General features: G+C 48.9%; 1 protein-coding gene across 1 annotated transcript; it reads right to left on the minus strand.

Annotated features, from left to right (window-relative positions):
- Nucleotides 1–8,175: 8,175 nt before the first annotated feature.
- Nucleotides 8,176–27,665, minus strand: ripk4 (receptor-interacting serine-threonine kinase 4). The gene is made up of 8 exons (XM_056284809.1): nucleotides 27,385–27,665; nucleotides 21,951–22,242; nucleotides 18,025–18,173; nucleotides 17,721–17,770; nucleotides 15,537–15,695; nucleotides 13,921–14,027; nucleotides 11,066–11,306; nucleotides 8,176–10,152 (listed from the first exon to the last, which is right to left on the minus strand). The coding sequence occupies exons 1-8, from the start codon at nucleotides 27,564–27,566 to the stop codon at nucleotides 8,882–8,884; spliced, it is 2,451 nt and encodes an 816-aa protein (XP_056140784.1). The 5' UTR covers nucleotides 27,567–27,665; the 3' UTR covers nucleotides 8,176–8,881.
- Between the last annotated feature and the right edge of the window lie 162 nt (nucleotides 27,666–27,827).

Consider the following 27,827-nt stretch of genomic DNA (forward strand, 5'->3'; position numbering starts at 1 on the left):
CTAACAGGCTATTAGGATACTTATCTTAAACTAAAAATGCAATTTGTATTTTGGTAAAATTCTGATCACCGCTGTCTGACAGTTGCTTGCCTCTTCGTTTCCCCCTCCAGATTGTTTCTCACACTATATATAAAAAGAAAAACCAAAAAACGTGGTTCTCTATATTCGGTAAAGATGTAGTGGATAAAGGAAAATATATGTATACTGTGCAAAACAGATGTTTTCACATTTCCGTTTGAGCACTGTAAGAATAGTTTATATAAGATCCCTATAGGGAAATGAAGCGGCTGTAAACTGCAGAGGGGACGTCGGCAGAAATAGAGATTGGAAAAAAAGCTGTGCAACTGTACACAACACGTGTCAGAACCTGCTGCTGCGAGGTGAGGACTAATGAAATAAGCAGAACCTGCCTGCATCAACATGTTGCGTAGAGTGTGCGGGTGAAGAATTATTTTACGAATATATGCAAAACAACAGCATACATACTGGGTTCTCTTAACAACTCCGCAATGTAAGTAGCATTTCGTGAACAATGTACTGTAAATACTACAACAACAACAACAACAACAACGTTTGAGAGGAAACCCCCCCCCTCCCACAGAAAACTACGTGGAAACTTGGACACTTAGAAGCGGACGTCTTGCGCCATCTTGTGGCCAAAGATAGTAGTACATGTCTAAATGGAAACAAAGAAATACGTCATAGCCGGGCTGAATCCGTCAAAAAAAAATCATTTACATTTTAGATTTTCCTGACAGTCCCTCCTGAGTCCCAGCAGGCGGAGTGAAGACAACATAATGATGACGTGAACGTGGTTTCTGATGTGGATTCCCTGATCTGCATTTATGACCACGTCTCGGGAACAAAGCTGCCAAGACTCAGCTGATGATCTCATCAGCTGAGACAAATCCCAACAAATCCTGAAGCTGGTCCAAGAACAGACAGGACAGCTTGTTGACACAATCGCGGTACACATAGGTTATTTATGCATGGTACTGTGAGCACATTTTCTGGTTCACAACGATTTCTTTAAAGACTTTACTCATTTCTGTGGCCATGGTGAATGGTGAACGGTGGGCGATGCCGGTTTCTGATTGTTTATCAGATGTGATGAACCCAATATATAGTGAGCACCACTGACGTCACCGCCGCCACGTGTGTGCCATAACAACAGGTCAGTGGCTTAGTGTTCAGCCCTTACCATAACCAGCCATTAAGTGTAATGGCTGGTTATTTTAAGGGCTGATAATTCATCCCTGCCTGAATGCGTCCGCATCTACATCTTTACCTCCGGGGCTGATAAATACAGGCTGGAGCTTGCCTCCACGTCGTAGGAGTCAAGCTCCTGGATCTTGTTCGACTAGTTCTGTGAGGTGAAATAACAGGAGAGAGAAACACGCACACACAGAGGAGGAGGAGGAGGAGGAGGAGGAGGAGGAAAATAACCCAAGGCTGCCAGTGATTACATGATCCCTGTTGGTGAGTGCAGAGCAGACGTGGTTTCTGCGAGGAAGATGTCTCGGATCATCTTAGGACTGAGTTCGGTCCTCAAGTCGGCGTCTGGCGGCGTGTGCTCTGATGCGGCCTCTGACGCCCCCTGTCTGTCAGGACGGCGGAGCTGTGACTCACTTCGGCTGGGTGGAAGGGGAGGGGGGGGTCTCCCGGGGGGGCCTCCTGTATCTGTCGCTACCGTGCGGGCACAGTTGTTCTTACTCACCCCACGGGACTTTGCAGCCCTGGAGTCTGTCTCGGAGACCAGGTAGAACCCGGGTAACCCCTGAATTTGGACGCTGATTGGCCAACACTGTAATTCCTTCCTCCCATCACCTACCGTCTACCTCTTGCGACGAGCAATCACCCAGGCCTGCAAAGACGTCAAGTAACCGTCATGCTTTGCGGCTGCCTGCCAGCCTGCCGGGCCAGCTTGGAGGCTGTAAAGAGCCGTGGCCTGATACGCGAGGCTCGGAGTAAGATCGGAGTAAGGTACGGAGTAAGATCGAGCCGAGCATGCAAGAAAGAGCCCAGAACCAAGCACACGGTGTGTTTAGGAAGACAAACAAACAAACAAATAAACCAACAAGCGTTTCCTTTTTAGCGCAATGTTTAAGTGGCTGACTGCAAGGCCGTGTCCATATGAGGGAGAGGGGAGGGGGTGCTTGATATCTGACTCAGCCCAGCACAGCGGCACCGGCCACATGTGGAGCTTAATGGAACGCTGGTGTACTTCTAGCGTTGATTCATCAACTGATTGAATGGATCTCGGGTGCCGGTAAGCAACGGGACGGGGGCAGCGTCCTGGGTGGAGCAGCGTCCTGGGTGGAGCAGGTCTACTTGTAGCGCACACGAGGAAGGACCCAGAACGCCGACCACAAACTTGACGAAACGCTTCACCGCGCGGTGTATCACTCCGCCCAACTCCAGACGAGCCTAAGCACGCCAGACAAGCCGCAGTGGGATATAGTTCCTCGTTTATGTTAAAACAATGGAAGTATATTATGTATCGGATCCTGGACCATTAGTCACATCAAAGAAAGTTGAATCACTTCACCCGGATACAATGTTTCTTGACAGACACGTTTCATTGATCAGATCATATAAAACATCCCACCGAGGCCGGAACACTTCAAAACGGTTCTTCACCAAAACACACGCGACTTTAGGCCGACCCGGAGCGTCTCCAGACCTGCGTCTCCAGCGACTTTAGGCCGACCCGGAGCGTCTCCAGACCTGCGTCTCCAGCGACTTTAGGCCGACCCGGAGCGTCTCCAGACCTGCGTCTCCAGCGACTTTAGGCCAACCCGGAGCGTCCCCAGACCTGCGTCTCCAGAGACTTTAGGCCAACCCGGAGCGTCCCCAGACCTGCGTCTCCAGAGACTTTAGGCCGACCCGGAGCAGCTCCAGACCTGCGTCTCCAGCGACTTTAGGCCGACCCGGAGCGTCTCCAGCGACTCTACACCGACCCGGAGCGGCTCCAGACCTGCGTCTCCAGAGACTCTACACCAACCCGGAGCGTCTCCTGACCTGCGTCTCCAGCGACTTTAGGCCGATCCGGAGCGTCTCCAGACCTGCGTCTCCAGCGACTTTAGGCCGACCCGGAGGGTCTCCAGACCTGCGTCTCCAGCGGCTTTAGGCCGACCCGGAGGGTCTCCAGACCTGCGTCTCCAGCGACTTTAGGCTGACCCGGAGGGTCTCCAGACCTGCGTGTCCAGCGACTTTAGGCCGACCCGGAGGGTCTCCAGACCTGCGTCTCCAGCGACTTTAGGCCGACCCGGAGGGTCTCCAGACCTGCGTGTCCAGCGACTTTAGGCCGACCCGGAGCGTCTCCAGACCTGCGTCTCCAGAGACTTTAGGCCGACCCGGAGGGTCTCCAGACCTGCGTCTCCAGAGACTTTAGGCCGACCCGGAGCGTCTCCAGACCTGCGTCTCCAGAGACTTTAGGCCGACCCGGAGCGTCTCCAGACCTGCGTCTCCAGAGACTTTAGGCCGACCCGGAGCGTCTCCAGACCTGCGTCTCCAGAGACTCTACACCGACCCGGAGCGTCTCAAGACCTGTGTCTCCAGACCTGCGTCTCCAGAGACTTCAGGCTGACCCGGAGCGTCTCAAGACCTGCGTCTTCAGAGACTTTAGGCCGACCCGGAGGGTCTCCATGACCTGCGTCTCCAGAGACTCTACACCGACCCGGAGCGTCTTCAGGCCTGCGTCTCAAGCGACTTTAGGCCGACCCGGAGCATCTCCAGACCTGCGTCTCCAGAGACTCTACACCGACCCGGAGCGTCTTCAGACCTGCGTCTCCAGAGACTCTACACCGACCCGGAGCGTCTTCAGACCTGCGTCTCCAGAGACTCTACACCGACCCGGAGCGTCTCAAGACCTGCATCTCCAGAGACTCTACACCGACCCGGAGCGTCTCAAGACCTGCGTCTCCAGAGACTCTACACCGACCCGGAGAAGCTCCAGACCTGCGTCTCCATACCTGCGTCTCCAGCCGGCTCTACGCCGACCCGGAGGGTCTCCATGACCTGCGTCTCCAGAGACTTTAGGCCGACCTGGAGCGTCTTCAGACCTGCGTCCCCAGAGACTCTACACCGACCCGGAGCGTCTCCAGACCTGCGTCTCCAGCCGGCTCTACGCCGACCCGGAGGGTCTCCATGACCTGCGTCTCCAGAGACTTTAGGCCGACCCGGAGGGTCTCCAGACCTGCGTCTCCATCGACTTTAGGCCGACCCGGAGCGTCTCCAGGGTCAGACCTGTGTCTCCAGACCTGCGTCTCCAGAAACTTTAGGCCGACCCGGAGCGTCTCCAGACCTGCGTCTCCAGAGACTCTACACCGACCCGGAGCGTCTCAAGACCTGTGTCTCCAGACCTGCGTCTCCAGAGACTCTACACCGACCCGGAGCGTCTCCAGACCTGCGTCTCCAGAGACTTTAGGCCGACCCGGAGCGTCTCCAGACCTGCGTCTCCAGAGACTTTAGGCCGACCCGGAGCATCCCCAGACCTGCGTCTCCAGAGACTTTAGGCCGACCCGGAGCGTCTCCAGACCTGCGTCTCCAGAGACTCTACACCGACCCGGAGCGTCTCAAGACCTGTGTCTCCAGACCTGCGTCTCCAGAGACTCTACACCAACCCGGAGCGTCTCCAGACCTGCGTCTCCAGAGACTTTAGGCCGACCCGGAGCGTCTCCAGACCTGCGTCTCCAGAGACTTTAGGCCGACCCGGAGCATCCCCAGACCTGCGTCTCCAGAGACTTTAGGCCGACCCGGAGGGTCTCCAGACCTGCGTCTCCAGAAACTTTAGGCCGACCCGGAGCGTCTCCAGACCTGCGTCTCCAGACGAGCCTGCTGAGAGCAAAGCGGCTGCTTTCGAAGTCGCACTCAAGACGTTTTATCTTCAACGTCACTCACTGAAAACGTAAACGGACAAGTGACTTGTGACCAAGACGAGACTCCATTTATCATTGTTATTTATTAACACAAGAGAAGAACCCCTTTCACAGAACATATTCATAAACTGAATAACTGGTTCATAGCAGAGACTTGGAGTGACAAGCCTTAAAGCCATGGTAAAAATTAAAAAGAAAAACATCGCATGAATTACAAGTCATGGGGGGGTGGGGGGGGGTGTTGGGGGTCTTGAGTCAAACATCTATATTCACATTCACGCTCAGGTCGACGTTAAAGTGGATGTGAGCCGGCTTTGCTTTTGCAGGAAAAGGCAAAAAGACAAATGTAGAGCGGATTGAAGCGCAGGGGTTATGTCACGGCACATCTGTCCCACAACACATCTGTCCCACGGCACATTTGTCCCACAGCACATCTGTCCCACGGCACATCTGTCCCACAACACATCTGTCCCACGGCACATCTGTCCCACAACACATCTGTCCCACGGCACATTTGTCCCACGGCACACCTGTCCCACGGCACACCTGTCCCACGGCACATCTGTCCCACGGCACATCTGTCCCACGGCACACCCGTCCCACGGCACACCCGTCCCACGGCACAACTGTCCCACGGTACACCTGTCCCACGGCACATCTGTCCCACGGCATATCTGTCCCACGGCACATCTGTCCCACGGCACAACTGTCCCACAGCATATCTGTCCCACGGCACATCTGTCCCACGGCACAACTGTCCCACGGCACATCTGTCCCACGGCACAACTGTCCCACGGCACATCTGTCCCACGGCACATCTGTCCCACGGCACAACTGTCCCACGGCACATCTGTCCCACGGCACAACTGTCCCACAGCACATCTGTCCCACGGCACAACTGTCCCACGGCACAACTGTCCCACGGCACATCTGTCCCACGGCACAACTGTCCCACGGCACAACTGTCCCACGGCACATCTGTCCCACGGCACACCTGTCCCACGGCACACCCGTCCCACAGCGGCCTGGACAAGAGACAGCAGGTATTGGGCAACGACAGCACACCCTCTTCTGCATGACTGCGGCTGTGACGGATCGCCGGCTAACAGGTTAGACGGTGCCATCCGCACACCAACACAAAGGCCTCACGTTACACACACACACCTCCCCAGTCATGTTGCGGGGGCTCCGTAAACATCCCCTATATATATATATATTAAAAAAAAAATACCCCCAAAAAAAACCAAAACATGACAATTACAAGCCCAAATTAACTCAGTTCAGAAGGGCCACGGGCTCGGATTACAGGGAGCCCAGCCCTCCAGGCGACGGGTACCGCGTGTTTGCTTTAGTGAGCAATGAGAACTTTAAAGTGGTCTCTGGAATTAGCCAACAGGCTGGAGATAAAGGTAGCGCCCCCTCCCCTCCCCCCCCCTCCCCCTCACACACACACCATCATCTCGCATCCTGCGATCCCCCTCCAGGGCAGTTCCCATGGCTCGCGCCAACCCGAGCGAGCTCTGTGGGGTCTGTGGCGGAGACATAATAACAGAAAAAGTGCGCTGCAGATGCAGACACGTCGATTCTTCCCGGCATCGGGTTTCCCCAACGTGCAGATGTCCCGGGACCGCGCCTCAACTCTCCCAGCGGACCCGGGCGCGACGGTGAACCGCATCTGGCTCCGAGGCCCGAGAGCAGCTGGAACGGAATAACCGCTTCCAAACGAGTATTCCTGCGGGAACACGAGACGGCCAAGACGACCGTCGACCGGCACCGTTGACAGATGTCCGGGCCGGTGCTCTGCTTTGTGCCTCGCCTCGTCACGCTCACAGTTCAGGGGAAAAGTCTTTCCGAGACGGGATCTGATGAAAGAGTCCCTTCGTCCTGAAAGACAGAAAACGGGGCGGTGAGCCACGCGACACCCTCACAAAGTCAAGGGGGGGGTGGGGGTTTGGGGGGGGGCAGTTCATTCTGCAGAAAGGGCTCGTGATCGTAGGAGCAACCTTCCCCATGGGAGTGTGCAGGATGAAAAGATGATTTGCACGGTTCAACATTAAATATGAACAAACAGGATGGGAACGATGACTTTGCACGGTTAAAGGTTAAATATTAACAAACGGGATGGGAAAGATGATATGTACACATAAAACATTTAATATCGACAAGATGACGCGTACGCATAAAACGTTTGACATGAACCAACCGGAAACCAAATCATAGGTTGAGAATTATGTTCTGTTCCTTCTGGGTTTCTTCGTGCTCTTCCCACAAGGACCGGCAAACCTGCGACTGCCGAGCTGACGTTTTTTCAGACATTACGGCAAAAAGAAAAGAAAAAGATGTACTTGTGTATAGCTGGGGCAACTTTTGCAAGCGCCCGCCCCTGCAAAAAAAGTTCTAATGGTTTGGGCAGAAATACAGCCAGACATTCGTTCACCAGCTAAGAGAAGTGCTCAGACCTATTTCTGCATTCGGCTACCTGCACCGGCAGACGCACGGGGAGCAAAACCTGAAAACAAATGTCTGCCTGGTGACGAAGCGTCCTCGGGCATGTTTTTTCTATTCACATCCAGTGAATAAATCCCCTGTTTGCTGTGCGATGGGAGATTGTACCGGTTCGTTTCAAACCCGTAAAAGAAGGAACCGAGCCAGCGATACCGACGCAGCAACACAAGTGCGGCTATTACCCACATATCCAACCTTTAAACATAGTTTGCAAAAATGGTGTGTCGGCCAGTGTGTTCGTTGTGCAATGACATTGAACACCGGGGCCTCCGGGTAGCGAGGCGGTCTAGTCCGTTGCCTACCAACACGGGGATCGCTGGTTTGAATCCCTGTGTTACCTCCGGCTCGGTCGGGCGTCCCTACAGACACGACTGGCCGTGCCTGCGGGTGGGAAGTTGGACGTGGGTATGTGTCCTGCTCGCTGTACTAGCGCCTTCTTTGGGGGGGGGGGGGACTGGGGGGGAATAGCGTGATCTTCCCATGTGCTACGTCCCCCTGGTGAAACTCCTCACTGTCAGGTGAAAAGAAACGGCTGGCGACTCCTCATGTATCGGAGGAGGCATGTGGTAGTCTGCAGCCCTCCCCGGATCGGCAGAGGGGGTGGAGCAACAACTGGGACGGCTCGGAAGAGTGGGGTAATAGGCCAAGCACAACTGAGGAGAAAAAAAAAAGGGGGGGGGGCCCCCAAAAAATTTTTAAACACAAAGTAAAACAGCTGAATAATTTCATTTTATCTATTTCTCTTTTTGCTGCAAAATCAAAACGGGGAATCTGAACCAGACTAGAATCCGAACCAGACTAGCTGCAAAAAGTCAACTTTTGAAGATCCTTTTCTTCGCTGTCCATGTGAGAAATAGCATGTACGTAGTGACAATGCGGCACCAATGTTTAGACGATAAAGCGCACTAAAGGTTCAAGGTTGTGGCGGGTTTTGTGGTTCTGATAATCAACAACACCCACATTCAACACGTCCTTATGACCGAGTCTTGTCTGAATCGTATTGTTGTGAATGTAACTTCTGGGCGTTCTAGCTAAAGTAGCCTACGTTGTGGGAAAAGCTCTCGGGTCTTAGACCCCCCCCCCTCCCCACACACACACACACTAATTACATCCTGGTCACCAAACATGTGCTTGTCAGGTAGAGGAACAACATAAAAACACAAGGGGTCTAAACTGAAACAAAATAACGAGATACTGGCTGCTGGATATTGGCCATTCACACTTTCTATTTACAATGTAAAAATTTACATACATCACTTAGGAAATACTAGTGTTGAGAGGACTGCTACATGCCTCTAACACCACTGCACCGTAAAAACTGGCAGTAAACGTCTGCTGGCTGCTGTAGTAGCACAATATTAATATTTACAAACATCTAAAACACAGCCAGCCATTAGTCTGGAATAGTGCCCCAGAGTCACTAAGAAACCGGGGCAGTTTTCTTCCAGAAGGTTTGAGACAGTTCTGTACAATGTGACCAATGTCTTTTTAGTCTTTTAACAGGGTGCTGAAGAGCACTGTGAGTGGGCAGAATCCGGAGAGTCTTTGTGGTCGCATTCCGTCAGTTTGAGGATGACAACTTTCCTCTGGAGCCGTTTGGTCACCTGTGGCTTGGCGCTGTCTTCGTCTACTGGTTGCGCTGTTCTCTTGTTACTGGAGTCCTGCCAGTCCTGCGGTAGTTTTACCCCCTCTGGCAGCAGCAAAGTAATGATGTCTGTGTAACTTCCCTGAACTGCCAAGTGAAAAGGATTGAGGCCCTGCTCATCTGATAAACTGCCGCCATCCGGGCAGTGAAGGAGGAGCTCTTTCATGATATCACAGTGTCCGCTCTCTGCCGCCAGGTGGCAGGGCGTACGGCGGGCCTGGGTGGTGCTGTAGGGGTCTGCCCCCTCCTCTATCAGCATCTTGACAGTGGGGAGGTGGCCTCGCTGGGCAGCAAGGTGGAGGGCGGTGAGACCTTGGGCATTCTGGGCCTGGATATCCGCCCGGTGTTTGACCAACAAACGAGAGGTGCTGGTGTGACCCGTTTCAGCCGCCACGTGCAGGGGAGTGTTTAATCCCATTGACGTCATATGAACATCTGCTCCTAATTCAATCAGGATTCGTGCAACCCTATACTGCCCCCTCTGGGATGCCAGGTGCAATGGCGTGCGCCCATCTGTCGTCTGCCCGTCCACATCTGCACCAGCCTGCTTGATGAGCAGTTTGACAATGCCCAGATGCCCCTGCCAGGCAGCCAGGTGGAGTGCGGTCCAATTGTCCTTGCCTTTGACCCGAACATCAGCTCCACGGCTCAACAGCACCCGGACTACATTTTCCTGGCCATGCTGGCAGGCGACATGGGCTGGTGTGCGGCCCTGGCCTTCTGTCTCATTGATGGCAGCCCCTCGGTCCAGCAGCAGGCGGGTGATAGCTTCATCTCCATTCTGGGCAGCCCAGTGTAAGGCTGTGTACTGGTCCTCGTCCTTGGCATTGACATTGGTGCTTCGCCTACCCAGCAGAAGCTCTGCTAGGGCCTTCAGGTGCTTCTCCGTGGCCAGGTGCAATGGTGTGGAGCTGCGGTCATTGGCCAGGTTGGGATTGGCGTTGTTGAGGAGGAGGAACTTGACGGCTTCCTCATTGCCCAGGCTGACAGCATGGTGGAGCAGGCTGCCTCCTCCATCCAGCAGAAGGTCCACATCCTGAGGCTGGAGAATCTTCATCAGCTTGGCAATGTCCTTGTTCCTAATGGCCTCACACAGTTTGCGCTTCTGGACCTCTGCTGAATCTGGTCAGTAAAGAGGAGAGATGCGGGATTAACGTAGAATCACAAGAAATCACCCACAAGAAAAGAAAATGATTGGTACACACATCAGTATTTAGAAGGTATACCCTCAACTTTATTTTACATGAAATGGAAGATGTTTAGGATATTCAACACACACTGCAGCTTTGACTTACAGTGTATTTGCTGGTAGTGTTTATTTTTTAATTTCTAGATGCGAAGAACCTCTTGTACCCAGCTTCTAACTCAACCACTCACAAACGGACATTTAGTCTCATGTTGGGCTATACCATCTGTGTAGACTTGGAGGGGAGTTGGAAAGGATGCTCCTCCAGAGGCTTTTGTGAGCAGAGTTAAGGCTTATTTTTACATTGTAATCCTTATTGGTAAAACATTTGGCAAAATCATTTTTCTGCACCCTCACCACTATTCTCTCTTAGCTTCTCCCTTGTATTTCATCAGTTGGTACTGCCCATGCGGTTTCATTCAAGGTAGGGTTTCGCAGAAACGGCATGGACAGCAATCTAAGTAAGACATTCTCTACCACCTTCCACATGCTCAAACAAACCGACCTTCAGATAAAAGTTTGTAAGTGTTTCTGATGTGTCAGCTTCTTTTTCTGGGTTATGGGTTAACTAAAAACGTGAGTCAGATGAACTGACTAGCTCTGCTGAACTGCTGCAAAAGCACATTTTTTACAATGTCAGTGTTAAGCATCTACTCAGGTGTGACGTAAAGAGTCTGTAACGTCAGCTACCCAACTGAAAACATGCAGTTAATATTAGACCTACTTCCAACTGCAAACTTAAGACAATGATCCCGCATCCTTCTCTTCATGACAAAGTTGCACAACAGTTGTGTTTTGCATCTATGACTACATTGATATGAAAGATGTAGGTCAGGTTACAGTACTGACCACATGTGTTTTCTTTCTCAAAGGAAAGGGTGATGGAGTCCTGGGAGGAGAAGGCTGAATCAACGGAGGAGATCCCAGACAGCCTCTTGCTGGTGTTTTCTTTGCTGGGGCAGGAGTCCTCCTTCACACGGTCAAAACTCCTCGAGATCCCAGAATCCACTTGGCTCAGCAGCTCTGACAGGCTGTAGTCTTTTTCTGGCAACATGGCCGACTTCGGCCGCACCGGTTTGTTGTCTTTAGCCTGGCGAAGACACAGTCAGATAAGGAAACATGGAAAGCGGCTCTTTGTTATACATTAAACCACATGTGTGGTGGAGGTGTCCAACAGACGCTTGTGTCCCGGGCGACTTGCAACGTCACTCAAGTCAGATCTGCTCTTATTTCTGCTTAAAAAAGAAAAATTGCTGAAAATTTCTAGATTTCTTTCCCCACCAGACATGCAACTTGCAATAACACCTGCCACTTCTCGTAAATAAGATGTCTGGACATTCCCAGTCGAGCAAAACAAACAACCAGGAAGTGACAAAGCAAAGTACACAGGTTAAACAATCACACCGGTCTGAATTCCTCTCCACTGACGTACCTGTTTGCCAGGATCAAACATTTACACAGCATATGCCTCATTAAACCAAGACAGCGTCGAGGACATTTTGCAGATATGCAGCATGGCCTCACAAAATATGTTTAGGTGTGTAGCCTTATAATGACACACGTAGAAGAATACACACTCCGTTTAATGAGTAAGCAAGCACTCAGTTTTAGACCGTCTTTGTCCACTCACATTTATAAGGATCATAAAAAAGAAGGTGTAGCTATAGAGGACACTGATGCTGGTGTCCACATATAAAGGACATAAAGGGGTTCAGCTGTAGAGGACACTGATGCTGGTGTCCACATATAAAGGACATAAAGGGGTTCAGCTGTAGTGGACACTGATGCTGGTGTCCACGTATAAAGGACATAAAGGGGAGCAGATGTAGAGGACACTGATGCTGGTGTCCACATATAAAGGACATAAAGGGGTTCAGCTGTAGAGGACACTGATGCTGGTGTCCACGTATAAAGGACATAAAGGGGTGCAGATGTAGAGGACACTGATGCTGGTGTCCACGTATAAAGGACATAAAGGGGTGTAGCTGTAGAGGACACTGATGCTGGTGTCCACATATAAAGGACATAAAGGGGTGCAGATGTAGAGGACACTGATGCTGGTGTCCACGTATAAAGGACATAAAGGGGTGTAGCTGTAGAGGACACTGATGCTGGTGTCCACGTATAAAGGACATAAAGGGGTGTAGCTGTAGAGGACACTGATGCTGGTGTCCACATATAAAGGACATAAAGGGGTGCAGATGTAGAGGACAGTGAGGGTGGTGTGGTGGTGTTAGACTGAAGGTGGCAGCGCTGTAGCCAACGCCGGGCGTGTTTGCCTTTCCGCTCGCCTCATATTTTATTGGTCCAACGTGCTGGACGCCACGTGCGTTGCCGACGTCACAAGCGTCTCGACATCTTTGACGCCCCCGTGTGACGTCAGGCCATTCAGAGAGGGCTGACTGTAAATTGAGTGTAAAAAGAAAGTAAGGCTTTTCTCCTTCTATGTGGCCGTGTGATGGACCTTGTTTTTTTTACTGAACAAGGGGAGAGACCCACACCAACATGTACCAACATGTATTCAGCTCAACAAAATGTAAAAATAAATAAATAAAATAAAGTGTTATACCTTGTTAAAAAGGTATAAAGATGAGACATGAAACAGGCAAACTGCCAAACTGCCACGTCAAAATGGAGACAAAATGTTACACATTCAAGTGAGAAAATCCCCAAAGAAAGCAAAATAATCCACCAGCACAGTAACATTTTCAACAAGCGGGGCGTCTGGGTGGTGTGGTGGTCTATTCCGTTGCCTACCAACACAGGGCTCGCCAGATCGAACCCCGTGTTACCTCCAGCTTGGTCGGGCGTCCCGACAAACACAATTGGCCGTGTCTGCGGGTGGGTAGCAGGATGTGGGTATGTGTCCTGGTCACTGCACTAGTGCCTCCTCTGGTCAGGTGGGGTGCCTGTTCAGGGGGGAATAGCGTGATCCTCCCACATGCTACGTCCCCCTGGTGAAACTCCTCACTGTCAGGTAAAAAGAAGCAGCTGGCGACTCCACATGTATGGAGAGGCATGTGGTAGTCTGCAGCCCTCCCCGGATCAGCAGAGGGGGTGGAGCAGTGACCGGGGCGGCTCGGAAGAGTGGGGTAAATTGGCCGGATACAATTGGGGAGAAAAAGTGGACGCCCCCCCCCAAAAAAAAAAAAATCATGATACATTTTCTTACATAGTCAGTCTTTTTTTTTCTGCTTTATTTTAAAAGTGACAGTAGAGACAGACAGGAGAGGCAGGGGCAAGAGAGAGGGGATGACATGCAGCAAAGGGCCCAGGCCGGGTCCAACCCAGGCCGCTGTGGTAAGGACTCAGCCTGATGTGCTATGCGCTCTACCAGGTGAGCCACCAGGGCGCCCCCACACAGTCAGTTCTTAATGAGTAAATTCTTCTTGAAACAAGACACTGCTTTGTGACTTGAAGGCCATCAGACTTTCTAGATATACTGTTTTTGCGGCCCAGAAGAAACATAAATGTGGACGTTTCTGGCGTCATCCCCTTCCTTTAATCAAAAGGTCCCGGGGCCTGCTACATGACCGTGTTGAGAAAGTCTCACGGCATGAGGCTCAGCAGACTCATTCTGTGCTTTCCAAACTGCATGAATGTGAAAACCTCCACTTTGTTTTGTTTCCAGAGGTGCTTACATACAGCAACACAACAGTTTGATTCAACAACAGACACTATGGTATGGTGTCGTCATGTTATACCTGGTCAGTTGTGAGTCCATTACAGTGGGCGGGCTCTTGCTCCGGGGTGGGAGTCTTGGGCTCCTCCTGAGGTTTAGAGCAAAGCTCCTCGGCTTCAGATGTGATCTCTGCAGAGGAAGAAATGACATCTGAGTAACAACCAGCCAGTGATCAGGCACACAAAAAGCAGGAAATCAACTACATACAAACATATTGTGACACACAATTCAGGTGTCTAAATTAAAGATAATGAGAATCTGTCACCTGAAATCTCTCATAAATTGAGCACTGAAATATTTGAGGAGTATTATTCAAAACTTTTTTTTTTATATGATACTTTACGTTACCAATCTGTTCAATGTGATGAATACATATATTGTGATATTGATTTGTTTAATTCCTTGCCATTATCATAATAATGTTTTCCATATCACCCAGCACTAGAAACAAAAACAGAAATAGATGTTTAGATGTGAAACAGATTCAGTTCAATTGATCCAATTCAATTTAAGCTTATTGTCATGATACTAATACACAGTTACAGATTGTTACAGTATCGAGAAAAACTTGATACACACAGCATACAACTGCAAAACGAATAAACAATGCAACAAAGACACATGCAGCCATGAAAATCTATTTCAAACCTTACATTTTCTTGACGGACAAAATATTTTGCTGATGGAGGCCATGAGACTCAAAACGTCTGTCCGCCACAAAAAAACAAACCAACAGACAGGGTGTTCGGGTAGCGTAGCGGTCTATTCCGTTGCCTAGCAACACAGGGATCGCCAATTCGAATCCCCATGTTACCTCCGGTTTGGTCGGGCATCCCCACAGACACAATTGGCTGTGTCTCTGGGGGGGAAGCCGGATGTGGGTATATGTCCTGATCGCTGCACTAGCGCCTCCTCTGGTCGGTCGGGGCGCCTGCTCGGGGGGGAGGGGGAACTGGGGGGATAGCGTGATCCTCCCATGCGCTACGTCCCCCTGGTGAAACTCCTCACTGTCAGGTGAAAAGAAGTGGCTGGCGACTCCACATGTATGGGAGGAGACATGTGGTAGTCTGCAGCCTTCCCCAGATTGGCAGAGGGGGTGGAGCAGTGACCGGGACGACTCGGAAAAGTAGGGTAATTGGCTGGGTAAAATTGGGGGGGGGGAAATGGGGAAAAACAAAAACAAAAACAAAACAAACAAGAAAAGAATGGCGGCATGGTGGCGCAGTGGTTAGCGCAGGTCGCCTCATAGCAAGAATATTCTGGGTTCAAGCCCCAGGGTAGTCCAACCTTGGTGGGTTGCCCCGGGTCGTCCCGTGTGGAGTTTGCATGTTCTCTCCGTGTCTACATGGGTTTCCTCTGGTGGCTCCGGTTTCCTCCCACAGTCCAAAGCCATGTAGGTCAGGTGAATCGGCTGTACTAAATTGTCCCTAGGTGTGAATGTGTGTGTGTGTGTGTGTGTGTGTATATACATATATATGTATATATTGGCCCTGTGATGGCTTGGCGGCCTGTCCAGGGTGTCTCCCCGCCTGCCGCCCAATGACTGCTGGGATAGGCTCCAGCATCCCCGTGACCCTGAGAGCAGGATAAGCGGTTCGGATAATGGATGGATGGACAAATAAGAAAGACTTCACTTACCCTGGAAGGAGGGTCTGGCCTCAGGGACGGTGGCCCAGCAGCGCTGCATGAGGCCCAGAAACCCAGTGCAGGTGGAGGGTCGATAGCGCGGTACAGCCCCCAGGTCAGGACGGATCCCTTTAACCACCTTCACCATTATCTGGAGGATGTTATTCTCTCCTAGAAAACACGAGAGGACACAAAAAGGTGTTGCTCTTCATCCTTTACATATCATTATTTTGCAACAGAGCATAATTAATCAGCTGACTGACAGCGTGCACGGTGCATGTTTGAATCCAAATACAAGTGACCTGAAATTCTCTCTCGCCTAACATGCCAGAACATATCGCAGGATAAACTAAGGTCATGATAGGCTCTGTTATTGACAGTCCGTTAGGCAGGGTTCTTTATCTCCGTCTTCCTGTGTGCTCAGATAAAGGTGTATGTGTTGTTGTTGTTTCCCACGGGCGCACAAGTGGAAAACCTCCCAGACTTCCTTGGTCTGGCCTCTTTGTATCAGGCCGAGGGATCGGCCAAGTCAGTGATTCAAAGCACACAGGCCGAGGACTTAATCACGAGTACGTTAGACGCTATTGAAGACATAACACCCTTCAAAAAAGGAGAGGGAGGGAGGGGGGAGAACTGGAAATGCACCGTCATCACTTTTTAATTAAACCTGGAACGGTCTGTGAATGTTCTCATTCATCCAGGTCAGGGTTATCCAAAGGAATTGAATCAAGTGCAACTGGACTTGCTATATATACCAAGTCCAGCTGCACTCGATTCAATTCCTTTGGATAACCCTGGAATGCATTGGGAGTTCCAGTACCAATCTGGGTATCCTAATCCCACCAAGGGGGGGACTCTAAAAATGTTGTGAGTGCATCTAAAATATACAAGCTGTTGTATGATTTTAAAGACTTTCTATTTTCGGATTCCCCCCTCCTCCCTTTTTCTCCCCAATTGTCAATTGTACCCGTCCAATCACCCCACTCTTCCGAGCCGTCCCGGTCTCTGCTCCACCCCCTCTGCTGATCCGGGGAGGGCTGCAGACTGCCACATGCCTCCTCCCATACATGTGGAGTCGCCAGCCGCTTCTTTTCACCTGACAGTGGGGAGTTTTGCCAGGGGGACGTAGCGCGCGGGAGGATCACGCTATTCCCCCCGGTTCCACCTCCCCCCAAACAGACACCCCGACCGACCAGAGGAGACGCTAGTGCAGCGACCAGGACACATGCCCAGACCCGGCTTCCCCCACCCCCGCAGACACGGCCAATTGTGTCTGTAGGGACGCCTGACCAAGCCGGAGGTAAAATGGGGATTGAAACTGGCGGTCCCCGTGTTGGCGGGCAACGGAATAGACCGCTACGCTACCTGGACACCCCTGATTTAAAAGATGTTGCGTTATTTTCTTTCCTTTTCGTTGACATTATCATCCCCATCGGTAAGAAAACCAGCAAAATATATTTTCTTTGCACCCCCGCCAGTATTCCCTCTTAGTCTCTCCCTCGTACTCTTTCACTTGGTACTGTCTGTGTGGTTTAAGTAAGGTAGGATTTCACAGAAACACCATCGACAGAGATGCAATGAAGACCCTCTCCATCACCTTTAACCCGCTCACACAGATCAATCTTTAGATAAAAGCTTCTTTTTTTTTTTTTAAGTGTTTCTGATTTGTCAGCTAGCTTTTCTGAGTTGTCGGTTAGCTAAAATATCCTTCAAATGAGCCAACTTTAGCTCCGTTGAACCGCCGAAAAGCATCTACTTTTCACGTCAGTATCAAGCATCCCGTCAGGATGTGATGTAAATGATATGCAACGTCAGCTACTCAACTGAAAATGTACCATTAATACCAAGCCTAGCTCCAATTACAAACACGACGGTCTTGTATCGTTCTGTTCACAACAACGTCACACAACAGTTGTGCTTCGCATATATGACATTGTGCGTCCTTGTTTCTAGAGGAGCCAAATACCCTCCACTTGCTTGTCTTGCCCTGCCTACCTGCCTGCCCTGGAATTTATGAGTCAAACACAAGAGTCGCCAATATCTGCAGTCTGACTTATCAGTGGAAACTCTTTTTAAGGGGAACACAGCTTGTAAATGACGCTCACATGTCATCTGTTGGACCGCCTGCATCTTAGCAGACAAAAGCCATGAAGACAGACAAACATATATGTGTAAGGACATAACTGGACGTCTTACCTTGGTAGGGTTTCTTCTGGGTGAGAATCCCCCAAATAACAATGGAAAAGCTGGAAAATTAAAAGTTGGGAAATAGAGGATATTAGAAAACTGACACCAAGTACAACCACGCAGTTAATTTTCATAAAACACACAATAAGTCACTCAGTGTTCACTTTCAAGACAACAATTCATCGCATAAAGGACCATCAGAGTAAATGAAACAAGATGGAAGACAGTTAGCAGCACCTATTCACAAACAAATACACCCACGTGCACACCAATATGCTGCTGCATGCAAACCGGGTTCAAATTAGCAGCTGACCTGTAGACATCGTGCTTGGTGTCGGACACCCTGTCCTTCTCGATGATGCTCTCCGGGGGCAGGTATGCAATGGTGCCGCAAAAACCGTCTCTGCTGATGTCATCAGCCCGCGACAGGCCGTTCCACCGTGCCAGACCAAAATCTGATATCTGGAGACGGAAATATGAGATGAGATAAGATAAGACTCACTAACACGCCGCCTTTCCCATCGTTCATGTGTGTTTGATGAGTAATTTTGACCCGCTCCATGACCAGCTTAGCAGCTAAGCCCTTATTATGCGCAGTCAGTGAAAAGATGAGGGCAACCCGGCCATGTCCTAGCCTGCATCTGCGTTCCTCTCGTGAGAGGAGAGGCCCTCCATACTTGTGCTTGAAGGGTGCGCACCCACGCTCGCATGTAAGCACATCGGCACCGACACAAAGTGAGAGAGCTTGATGGGATCTGTCCAAGGCCTGTCGGGGCAGGCTCAGGTGAGCTGTTTACATTCAGGTATTAAACTGGAAAAATGACGGTTCCCACCCATTGCACTCTTTACAGTGTGGCAATTACAGAAGTTGGGCAAAGGCAGAGATTCACGTAAAACTGGAGCTCAACCAGTGTAATGTGAAGAAGGCTGTATCCTGACTAATGGAAATCCATGTAAAAAAAAAACCCAAAACAACAACACCACATTCTTCCATCTCCACAGTCATGATTAAACTCCATATGAATGCTGTCTGAGACAAGTTAAGTGTCTTTTTGTTTGCTATTGAAAATAAGTGTTGAACAAGCCATTTTCCCCTTCTCAGACACGTCTGCATTCATTTCTTATCCCCTTCTTTATTACATGTTTCTTGGCAATTCATAATTTGGAGGGCGTCGTTAAGATAAACCAATAAAAATGTGTGTTAAAAAGTTGAAAAACAAAAAGTTTAACCTCTAACCTACAAATAATCAGAAACCACTATTTGTAAGGAAATGTATTTCACAATTCAACTGGGGTTGAGGTGAGGAGTCACACTTCAGATTGAAGCACCATGGCACCGATGTAGCACACATGCCCACAAGCATAAAAACGGTTATAAAAATAGTCAATCTACTGATTTGGTCTTGATCCTTAAATCTAAAATCTTTTGCCAAATGTGGCTGGCCCCCATTGTGGCTTCCATTTTGTGCATGTTAACAATTGCCTCACGATATGACTCACCACAGTGCTGTGTGACTTAATCCAGACGCAGACATACACAAAGGTGCATAAGCACACACTTGTGCTATCTGAGTCAATGATCGAAGCCGTTTCTCAATCTACAGATCTCCCTTTGTTGTCTGTTTTACTTGCTAATAAAAGAAAATGTAGGTGTAGAAGCCATTTCCCCATACTCCTTGGCTACAAGGCTCTCTCTTAGAATCAGTTTTCGTGTTTTAATATTTTTTATGCACAGTGCTGTCTGGTTGAAAGGTGCAAAAATATGTTGTCTTGGACACTCCAAAAAGCCCATAAACTCGTCTGGCACAAAGAAGCAATTTGGAGACTCCGAATGAGCATTTCGGAGATTCACCTATGCATATCCATAGTAAAAAAAAATAATGTAAAAAGGTCATATTTTGGCACCATACTTCCAAATTTGAAGAGGCAATTGGTAAGATTTAGGGTGATAGTTCCATTGAGTCAAAAACTCAAGAGACAAGGCCAAAGGTGAAGAAATTCACTTTTAAAATGCAATTTACACTGTGTTTTGAGTTTCTCCAATTTCACATCAGTAATACTTGGGTTAACTCTTGACAGTTCAGGGACAATCTAGAAAAGGGCCCCTTTCTGGAGAGACCATGATTACGCACATATTCAAAAGCTGTCATGAGTTATAGCCATTTTAGTTTGGGCATGTAATTTTTGGCATTGGGCTCAGAAGTCAAGGGGAGTCTTGGGGGTTTAAGTCAACATAAAGTGGAGAAGACATGTTGAGCCTATTAAGGAAAGGATTATACGATGTTACAATTTCATTTAGTAGACGCTTTTATCCAAAGTGACGTACATCTGAGAGTGAATACAACACAAGCAAGGATGTAATCAGGAGGCAACAACACAAGTAAGTGCCAAAAAACTAGGTTCAAGTCCCACAGAACATAGGTGTCAACAGGCACACAAAGGCAATGCATAGCATGCATAGAAGCATTTAAAAAAAATATATATATATAGTATATATTAATACCATCAAGTGTGGAGGTGTTCGAGAAAGACCTGGGTCTTTAGCGTCTTCTTAAAGATGGAGACGGACTCAGTGGATCGAATGGAGCTTGGTAACTCGTTCAACCACCAGGGTACTACAGAAGAGAAGAGTCTGGCTTGTGACTTAGCACCCCGTTGTGGCAGAAGTGCAAGGTGCCTGTCATTGACAGAGCATAGTGAGCGGGACTGAGTGTAGTCCTCAATGAGGGAGTTCAGGTAGGCAGGAGTCATTTCAGTTGCTGTTTTGTAAGCGATCATTAAGGTTTTGAATTTGATGCGGGCAGCAACTGGGAGCCAGTGGAGGGATATGAACAGTGGTGTTACATGTGCTATTTTGGGTTGGTTGAAGCCCAGACGCGCCGCCACATTCTGGATCATTTGCAGAGGTTTTAAAGTGCATGCAGAGAGACCTGCCAGTAAGAAGTTGCATGCTCTGACAGGTAGGGTCTAATTTCCCTGATGTTGTACAGGGCAAATAGGCATGACCGAGTAATCGAGGCCACGTGAACCTTAAAGGTTAGTCGGCCATCAATCATGACACCCAGGTTTCGGGCAGACTTTGTGAGCATGAGTTGGGTTGATCTGAGCTGGATATTGATGTGTTCTAAGGATGACCTGGCTGAGAGGACAAGGAACTCAGTCTTAGATAGGTTAAGCTGAAGGTGGTGTTCTTTCATCCATGCAGAGATATCAGCAAGGCATGACGATATCTGAGCCAAGACTGAGAGGTCATCAGGTGGAAATGATAGGAAGAGCTGGGTATCATCAGCATAGCAATGGTATGAGAAACCATGGGAGCGGATGATTGCACCAAATGAGGTGGTGTATACTGAGAAGTGAAGGGGACCGAGCACTGACCCTTGAGGTACCCCTGTGGACAATAAGGATTAGACTCTGAGTATTGACAAATAATGAATATACTGCAAAAAAAGACGAACCTACCAAGTTATTTGACATCGTTTTAAGTCTCATTAGGCTTTTTTCAAGATCGTGCTAGTAAAATTTTATTTTTTCCACTCACAAATAGTATTGCTTGGTTCAAGATGGAGTATTTGTTTCATGATTGTAAGACTTGGTAAGATAAATTTTCACTAAACAGGGAAAGAACTCTTAAAAGAACTTAATTTGAGAACATCTTTCTTTTTTAAAGTAAACGTCTTGGGAAAAGGTCTTTAAATCATGAAAGAAGTTCACAGAAAGTTGAATCAGTTTATCTGGACAGGTTTATTGGAAGAAAGGTTTCGTGAAGAGATATGACCATCCCTGAACTTCGGGGGGGGGGGGGGGGGGGAGTATATCTGTCACAATTTTACAATGCTGTGATTGATTCCCCAATCCTCTGTGAATAGTACACATGGCCATTGAAACTCTAGTTAATGCTCACGGCAATTTGCATATGAAACCGATCATTGTTTTCGGTTGTTATGCCACTGTATTGTTTATAAGGGTAGGGATACCTGCAGTTCAGTTGAAACGGAAGAAGTCAGAGTGATGAAACGTTTCTCCCACTAAAAGTTGTGTCCAGATGAACTGATTCAACTTTCTGTGATTTCCTTACCTGGATTATTGAGCAAAAGTTCACTTTCTTGAAATGAGCAATATTATCTGATAGTGGGATAAGAACATTTTACCAGCAATGTCTTGAAATAAGCATTATGAGACTTAAGACAAATAAAATACCTTAATGACCTGGTCTTTTTTGCAACGTAGATACTTTACCTTCACGTGGTAGTGTGCATCCAGTAGGATGTTGGCTGGCTTCAGGTCCAGGTGGAGCAGGGGTGGGTTCATACAGTGCAGGAAGTTCATGCCCACCGCCGTCTCATGGATGATACGGAACCGAAGCTCCCAGGGCAGCGGCTCTGTGGCCAGCAGGGTCTCCAGAGAGCCCGTCTCCATGTACTCCATCACCAGGCCCTGCGGGTCCCCACAGATCCCATAAACAGGAAGGATGTAACGAAACTTGGCTGCCTCCATCTTCTTTGCCTCCTCCAGCAGCTCTGCACATTCCCTGTGATGGAAACACATGTTAGTCATCCTGGCTGGAGTTCGTTCTCTTGGACTGTAATTTGTTTTGTTGCTTAGTTTGGATATATGCGTTCTTAGTTTGGATATATGTGTTCTTAGTTTGGATATATGTGTTCTTAGTTTGGATATGTGTATTCTTAGTTTGGATATACGTGTTCTATTTCAGATATATGTGTTCTTAGTTTGGACATGTGTGTTCTAGTTTGGATATGTGTGTTCGTAGTTTGGATATGTGTGTTCTACTTTGGATATATGTGTTCTTAGTTTGGATATATGTGTTCTTAGTTTGGATATATGTGTTCTTAGTTTGGATATATGTGTTCTAGTTTGGATATGTGTGTTCTAGTTTGGATATGTGTGTTCGTAGTTTGGATATGTGTGTTCGTAGTTTCGATATGTGTGTTCGTAGTTTGGATATATGTGTTCTAGTTTGGATATATGTGTTCTTAGTTTGGATACATACATGTGTTCTTATTTTGGATGTGTTCTAGTAGATTTTGAATGTGTTTTTGTCATTGTGTCGCACTGCTGTGAGCTGGCGGAAACAATATTTTGTTTCATTTCATGTATTAAAGTACATGAAGTGAAATGTGTCCCTGATTCGTGATTATATGCTGCTGCTGGGATGTCGTGAAAATAAATTCTCCTGCAGCACAGGAGAATTTATGTAGTATAGGTAATAATGAAATAATTTCTGAATTTTTCTCCTTTTGAAATTTACCACACCAGACCGCTCCACACCATTTGGTTTGCATATTCTAAAGACGCTCTACTTTTACGTAAAATATTAACGTGTGATTTGTGGCCATATCTATATTCACAGAGCTACAACACTTGATCTCAATTCAAATTCCATCACCTTACACAACATACTTAATATCTACCCAGCTATGCAAAATGTTCACCAGTGTTAACCTTGCAGGTTGTAAATCTCTGACCTTTGTAGTTTGTAGACCTGAACATTTTGCAAACCAATATATGCGAGCGTGCAGGCCAGGGGCAATTTTTATCGAATGTCTCCTTAAAAAACGCCCTCATTGACATTCCAGCTGAGTTTTGGAATGCACCAGGGGAGTGAAGTTATCTTGAACAGACCTCTTGTTCAAAGGCCTGTTGCTTAGCCTTTGCATAATTTCCCCTTTTATCAGTCTCCAGGTTCTGCATGCTCATGAGAACGTTACCTTTAAAACAGGCTCAGATCAGCCATGACTGGCTCATTAACCCTGCAGAATTGAGACAGCTTGACTGCAGGTTCACAGATAGGACAAATATGTCGATTATCAAAGAGAGGCAACATAAAAAAAAAAAAAAGTTCACAGATACAGAGGAGTCCTTTCTGCACTATGCAGCGTATATCGGGTCACCTGGGGCAGTCATGTTCCATAGGGGAGTAATCTGTCTCACTAATACTGTAGATTGTGCACAACCGACCGACACACAGATCGTAAAATCTGACAGGCCTGTATTAACAAATGTGTGGATTTAGTGGGCAGGCAGTCGTTTACTAGATCCTTTCCTTCACCCGGTGCACTCCTCACAACAGACAGCGCCTCACAACCAAACAATCTCCCTTCTTTACCAGAGAGGCCCAGTGAGACCGGTTTTACCGCTTCTCTTATTGTCTCTCTCACACAGCAGCAGCAGCAGCAGCAGCAGGCAGACAAAGGTGGCTTTCAGACACAGTGGTTGGTGGGTGGGTGTGTGTGTGTGTGTGTGTGTATGTATGTGTGTGTGTGTGTGTATCTGATTCAGAATCTGTTTTTATTGGCCTAGTAAGTGGCACGTATTAGAAATATGACTTGGTGGGTTGTTCTATTTGAACACAAGATATACTGCAAGACAAGAGGATGAAAAAAAAAAGAAGAGTGCAACCAAGTTGGCAAGGGAAATTAAAAACTGTGTGATCACTTATAAAAATGTTGCGCAAAACATAATGTGGGTGCAAAGAAATAGATAAAGGGTCTAGATGTGTAAGGTGTGTAATCTGACAGATCTACAGGTTGCGTATGTCTGTAGACTGTAGGCTGCAGTCAAATTACCATGTTCTTTGTGGATGTTGTTAGAAACGATAGCATCTTTGGTTCTGGTTAAATGGTTGAAATGACTTGCACCACAGGTTGGGGGAGGCTATGTCATGCCTCAATAAGGGCAAAGCTGAACCCTCTACTTCCTGTGTGTGCAGCAGACATCGTTTTTAGGAATGTTTCTGTGACAAGTAGCCCGATGACAGATATGATGATGCCGGTTTACAAGCAATGGCACGGAGGACGACTTGCAGTGGGTTAAAATGACAGCTGATTGAGTCAGTGACTTCCTCTCAAAACAAAGAACCTCAACACTTGCCATTTATGTCGTTATGCATGCTCAGTAATCCAGGTAAAGAAATCACAGAAAGCTGGATCAGTTCGTCATGACACAACACTGACCATCCCTCGGTTCAGGGATGGTCATTCCCTCTTCACATAGACGGCATCGACATTCCCTCGTCACACAGGGAAGTACGAGTACATCTGTCTTAATCTTGCAATGCTGCGATTGCAACTGTTCCCAAATCCTCTGTGAATAGTGTACACGGCCATTGTGACTCCAATTAATGGTCACGTCAATTTGCATATGAAACCGATCACTGTTTTTGGTCATTATGCCACTGTATTGTTTATAAGGGTGGGGACACCTGCAGTCACACGGAAGGGAGAGAGTCACTTCGATGAGCGATGAAACGTTTCTCTTGAGTAAATGTCAGGTCCAGATGAACCGATTCAACCTTCTGTGACACGCCATTTATCCCGAAGTCCTCCGCTCTCACTTCTGATAATGAATCACTCGACATACGAACAGACGTTGAAAGCAACCTGTCACTGTTTGACTTACCGTGACAGCAACAATTCTAAGGGATGCGTACGCAACTCCAGAAGGACAGGTGTATTTCAGGTACTGACCAAAACGTCGTCTGCTGGACCGACAATCGCCCATTTGCAGATTATGGTGCAAGAAACCATTTCTCTTCTACTTCAAAATCACGCCATCACGCCAGTCCGTTTATATAAACCTGATCAGCACCTTTGGACTTCCTCCTCGGCTGGATGTGTGCATGTCAGCCTTGGACAATGGGAGGGGCTGTGGTCGGCTGTACATCTGAAATCTGGGCCTTCGGTATTTCCTCTACTTGTTGACATGCGTGTGACAACCATGAAGCAGCTGATACACACAAACACACACATGCACACACACACTAGCTAACAATATCGCCCAAACACCGCTGGAAAAACAGGCAATTTAAATGAAACGCTTCTAAGAGAGCGCATATTTCATAACACACAATCTTTGCCAAAGTGTGATTGGTGCACATGAAGGCATGACAGGTGACTTCATGCGACAGCATTCCAATGTCTGTTGGTGCCCTGGAGAAAAAATACAGGCTTTCTTCCTCATTTAACCCCCGTGTCGTGTATACTGCCCTTGTCTTGGGGGGTCATTTATGACCCGCCTCGATTAATCCTCTAAATTAAAAGCAACTTCATTTAATTGCAAACCCCAAATCTGTCTCGCACGAAGAAACAGCCCGTCATTCATCACGAACCGTGTGACTGTCTGGGTGAAGACCACGTTTAATCAGTGGACACCGGTCATGCCGACCCGAAGACAAGCTTAGTACCCCGGTGCTTCCAGCTTTCACGGAGAGATGAACAGAAACAATGTTTCACTCTTTCTAAGGTTGGACTCCCCCTCTGGGAAAGCCTCTCCTCTGCTGCTGAAACGCTCCTTATGGGCCCCTTTTGGACCCGTAAGACAACACGAGGGTCAAAGTTCATTTTAAAATCAGCCCCTCCCGAGGTGCAGAGACGACGACAACGACTGAATGTGGACTGGAGAGAGGAAGCGGGCTTTGGTCTTTTCTGGTTTCCAATCTGTCGGGCCTGCAGGCGAGTCAGTCGGCGGTGACCTTCAGGGCGCCGGGGGTTTACACTTACAGTAGTGTGTGTGTGGGTGGGGGGGAGGGGGGTGAGAAGGTGTCCCACTTGTAAGTGTGAGGCGGTTAAGACTCAAAAACACGACTGAAACGTGTTATGTGGAAGCAGCAGCCGCTTGTCTGTCGGCGCGTCCCGATCCAGCACGTCCGAGTCACACCCCTCACCAAAACCAGCTTACTGAAGAGGGCTGTGAGCCTGAAGATCAGTCAGCACACTTTCAGTTTTCTTTTCCAGCGCTTATCAGAGACGCGCCAAACCAAGTTATACTAAAGTATACGTACAAGTATACTACTACCAGTACACACCCCGGAACTTTCCGTGAGTTTACGTAATAAGATAAACTATTGTGCTGTAAGGGAGACTCTTCACCGACTCTTCTCGACTCTTCACGACTCGTCACGACTCTTCTCCGACTCTTCACCGACGCTTCACCGACTCTTCACCAACTCTTCGCCGACTTTTCACGACTCGTCACGACTCTTCTCCGACTCTTCACCGACGCTTCACCGACTCTTCACCAACTCTTCGCCGACTTTTCACGACTCGTCACGACTCTTCTCCGACTCTTCACCGACGCTTCACCGACTCTTCACCAACTCTTCCCCGACTTTTCACGAATCGTCACCGACTCTTCCCCGACTTTTCACCGACTCTTCCCCGACTCTTCACGACTCGTCACCTGAACCAGCGCAGCCAGAAGCCTCCGTTTATTTATCTATTTATCCTTCGACCAACAAATAGCGGATATGGGATTAAAACCCTCAACCGGAGGGTGTAAAGGGGGGATTTAACGGCGTATAAACGCCTATCGGGGAGTCCGCCCCACGCCCCCCCCCCCAGCCCCGCTTCCTCACAGCCGGCGGGCGGGCGGTTTACCGGGGAGCGGGGCTAAGCGGTCGGGCAGGTTAGCTTAAACTAGGCGCCGGGTCGGGGTCGGGGGTCAAGTCGGGGTTCCGCTCAGCGGGTTCGTCGAGACGGGGGGCTTGAGGGAACATAAACACGCGGCCCCTCGCAAATGATGATTGACACCCGCGCGAAACCAACGAGTTCCTAAGTAAAATCTGAACTCCGGCGGCAGAATTAATGGCGGTAAGCGTAATTAATTGCTCATAATGTCAACACGCATGCGCACGCGCGCGGCGGCGGCCACTTACTTGTCGTCCAGGTGAAGGCAGGGGGGGCACTTGATGGCCAGCCATGTTTTCCACCGAACGTGCCGGACCTTGTACACTTGTCCGAAGCCGCCTGAGCCGATCTTTTCCCAGCTGCCGAACTCGGCCGAGTCGAAGGTCCTCAGCGACCCCATGCTGCCATGGGGAGGGTCCGGGACATCCATTCCCGCGCCTGGAAAACCTCCGGCCGTGTGAAAGAGCCGCTTCTCGCTACGTCTCCGGGACTCAAGCCTGTGGCGCGGCACCCAGCGACCTGCCCACTCGCGGCGCTTCCTCCTTTCTGGCCCTCGCTCTCTCAGAGGTTCCTCCTATTCCCGTGAAAGGTGAGGGGGGAGGGGGAGGGGCTAGGCGCCGTGACGTCACTTCCTGGGTTTTTGCACCCAGGGAGGACAGGACGTGACAGATGTCAAGGTGTCCAGACGACG

Source organism: Lampris incognitus, chromosome 8, assembly GCF_029633865.1.
Source record: "Lampris incognitus isolate fLamInc1 chromosome 8, fLamInc1.hap2, whole genome shotgun sequence".
NCBI classification, from domain to species: Eukaryota; Metazoa; Chordata; class Actinopteri; order Lampriformes; family Lampridae; genus Lampris; species Lampris incognitus.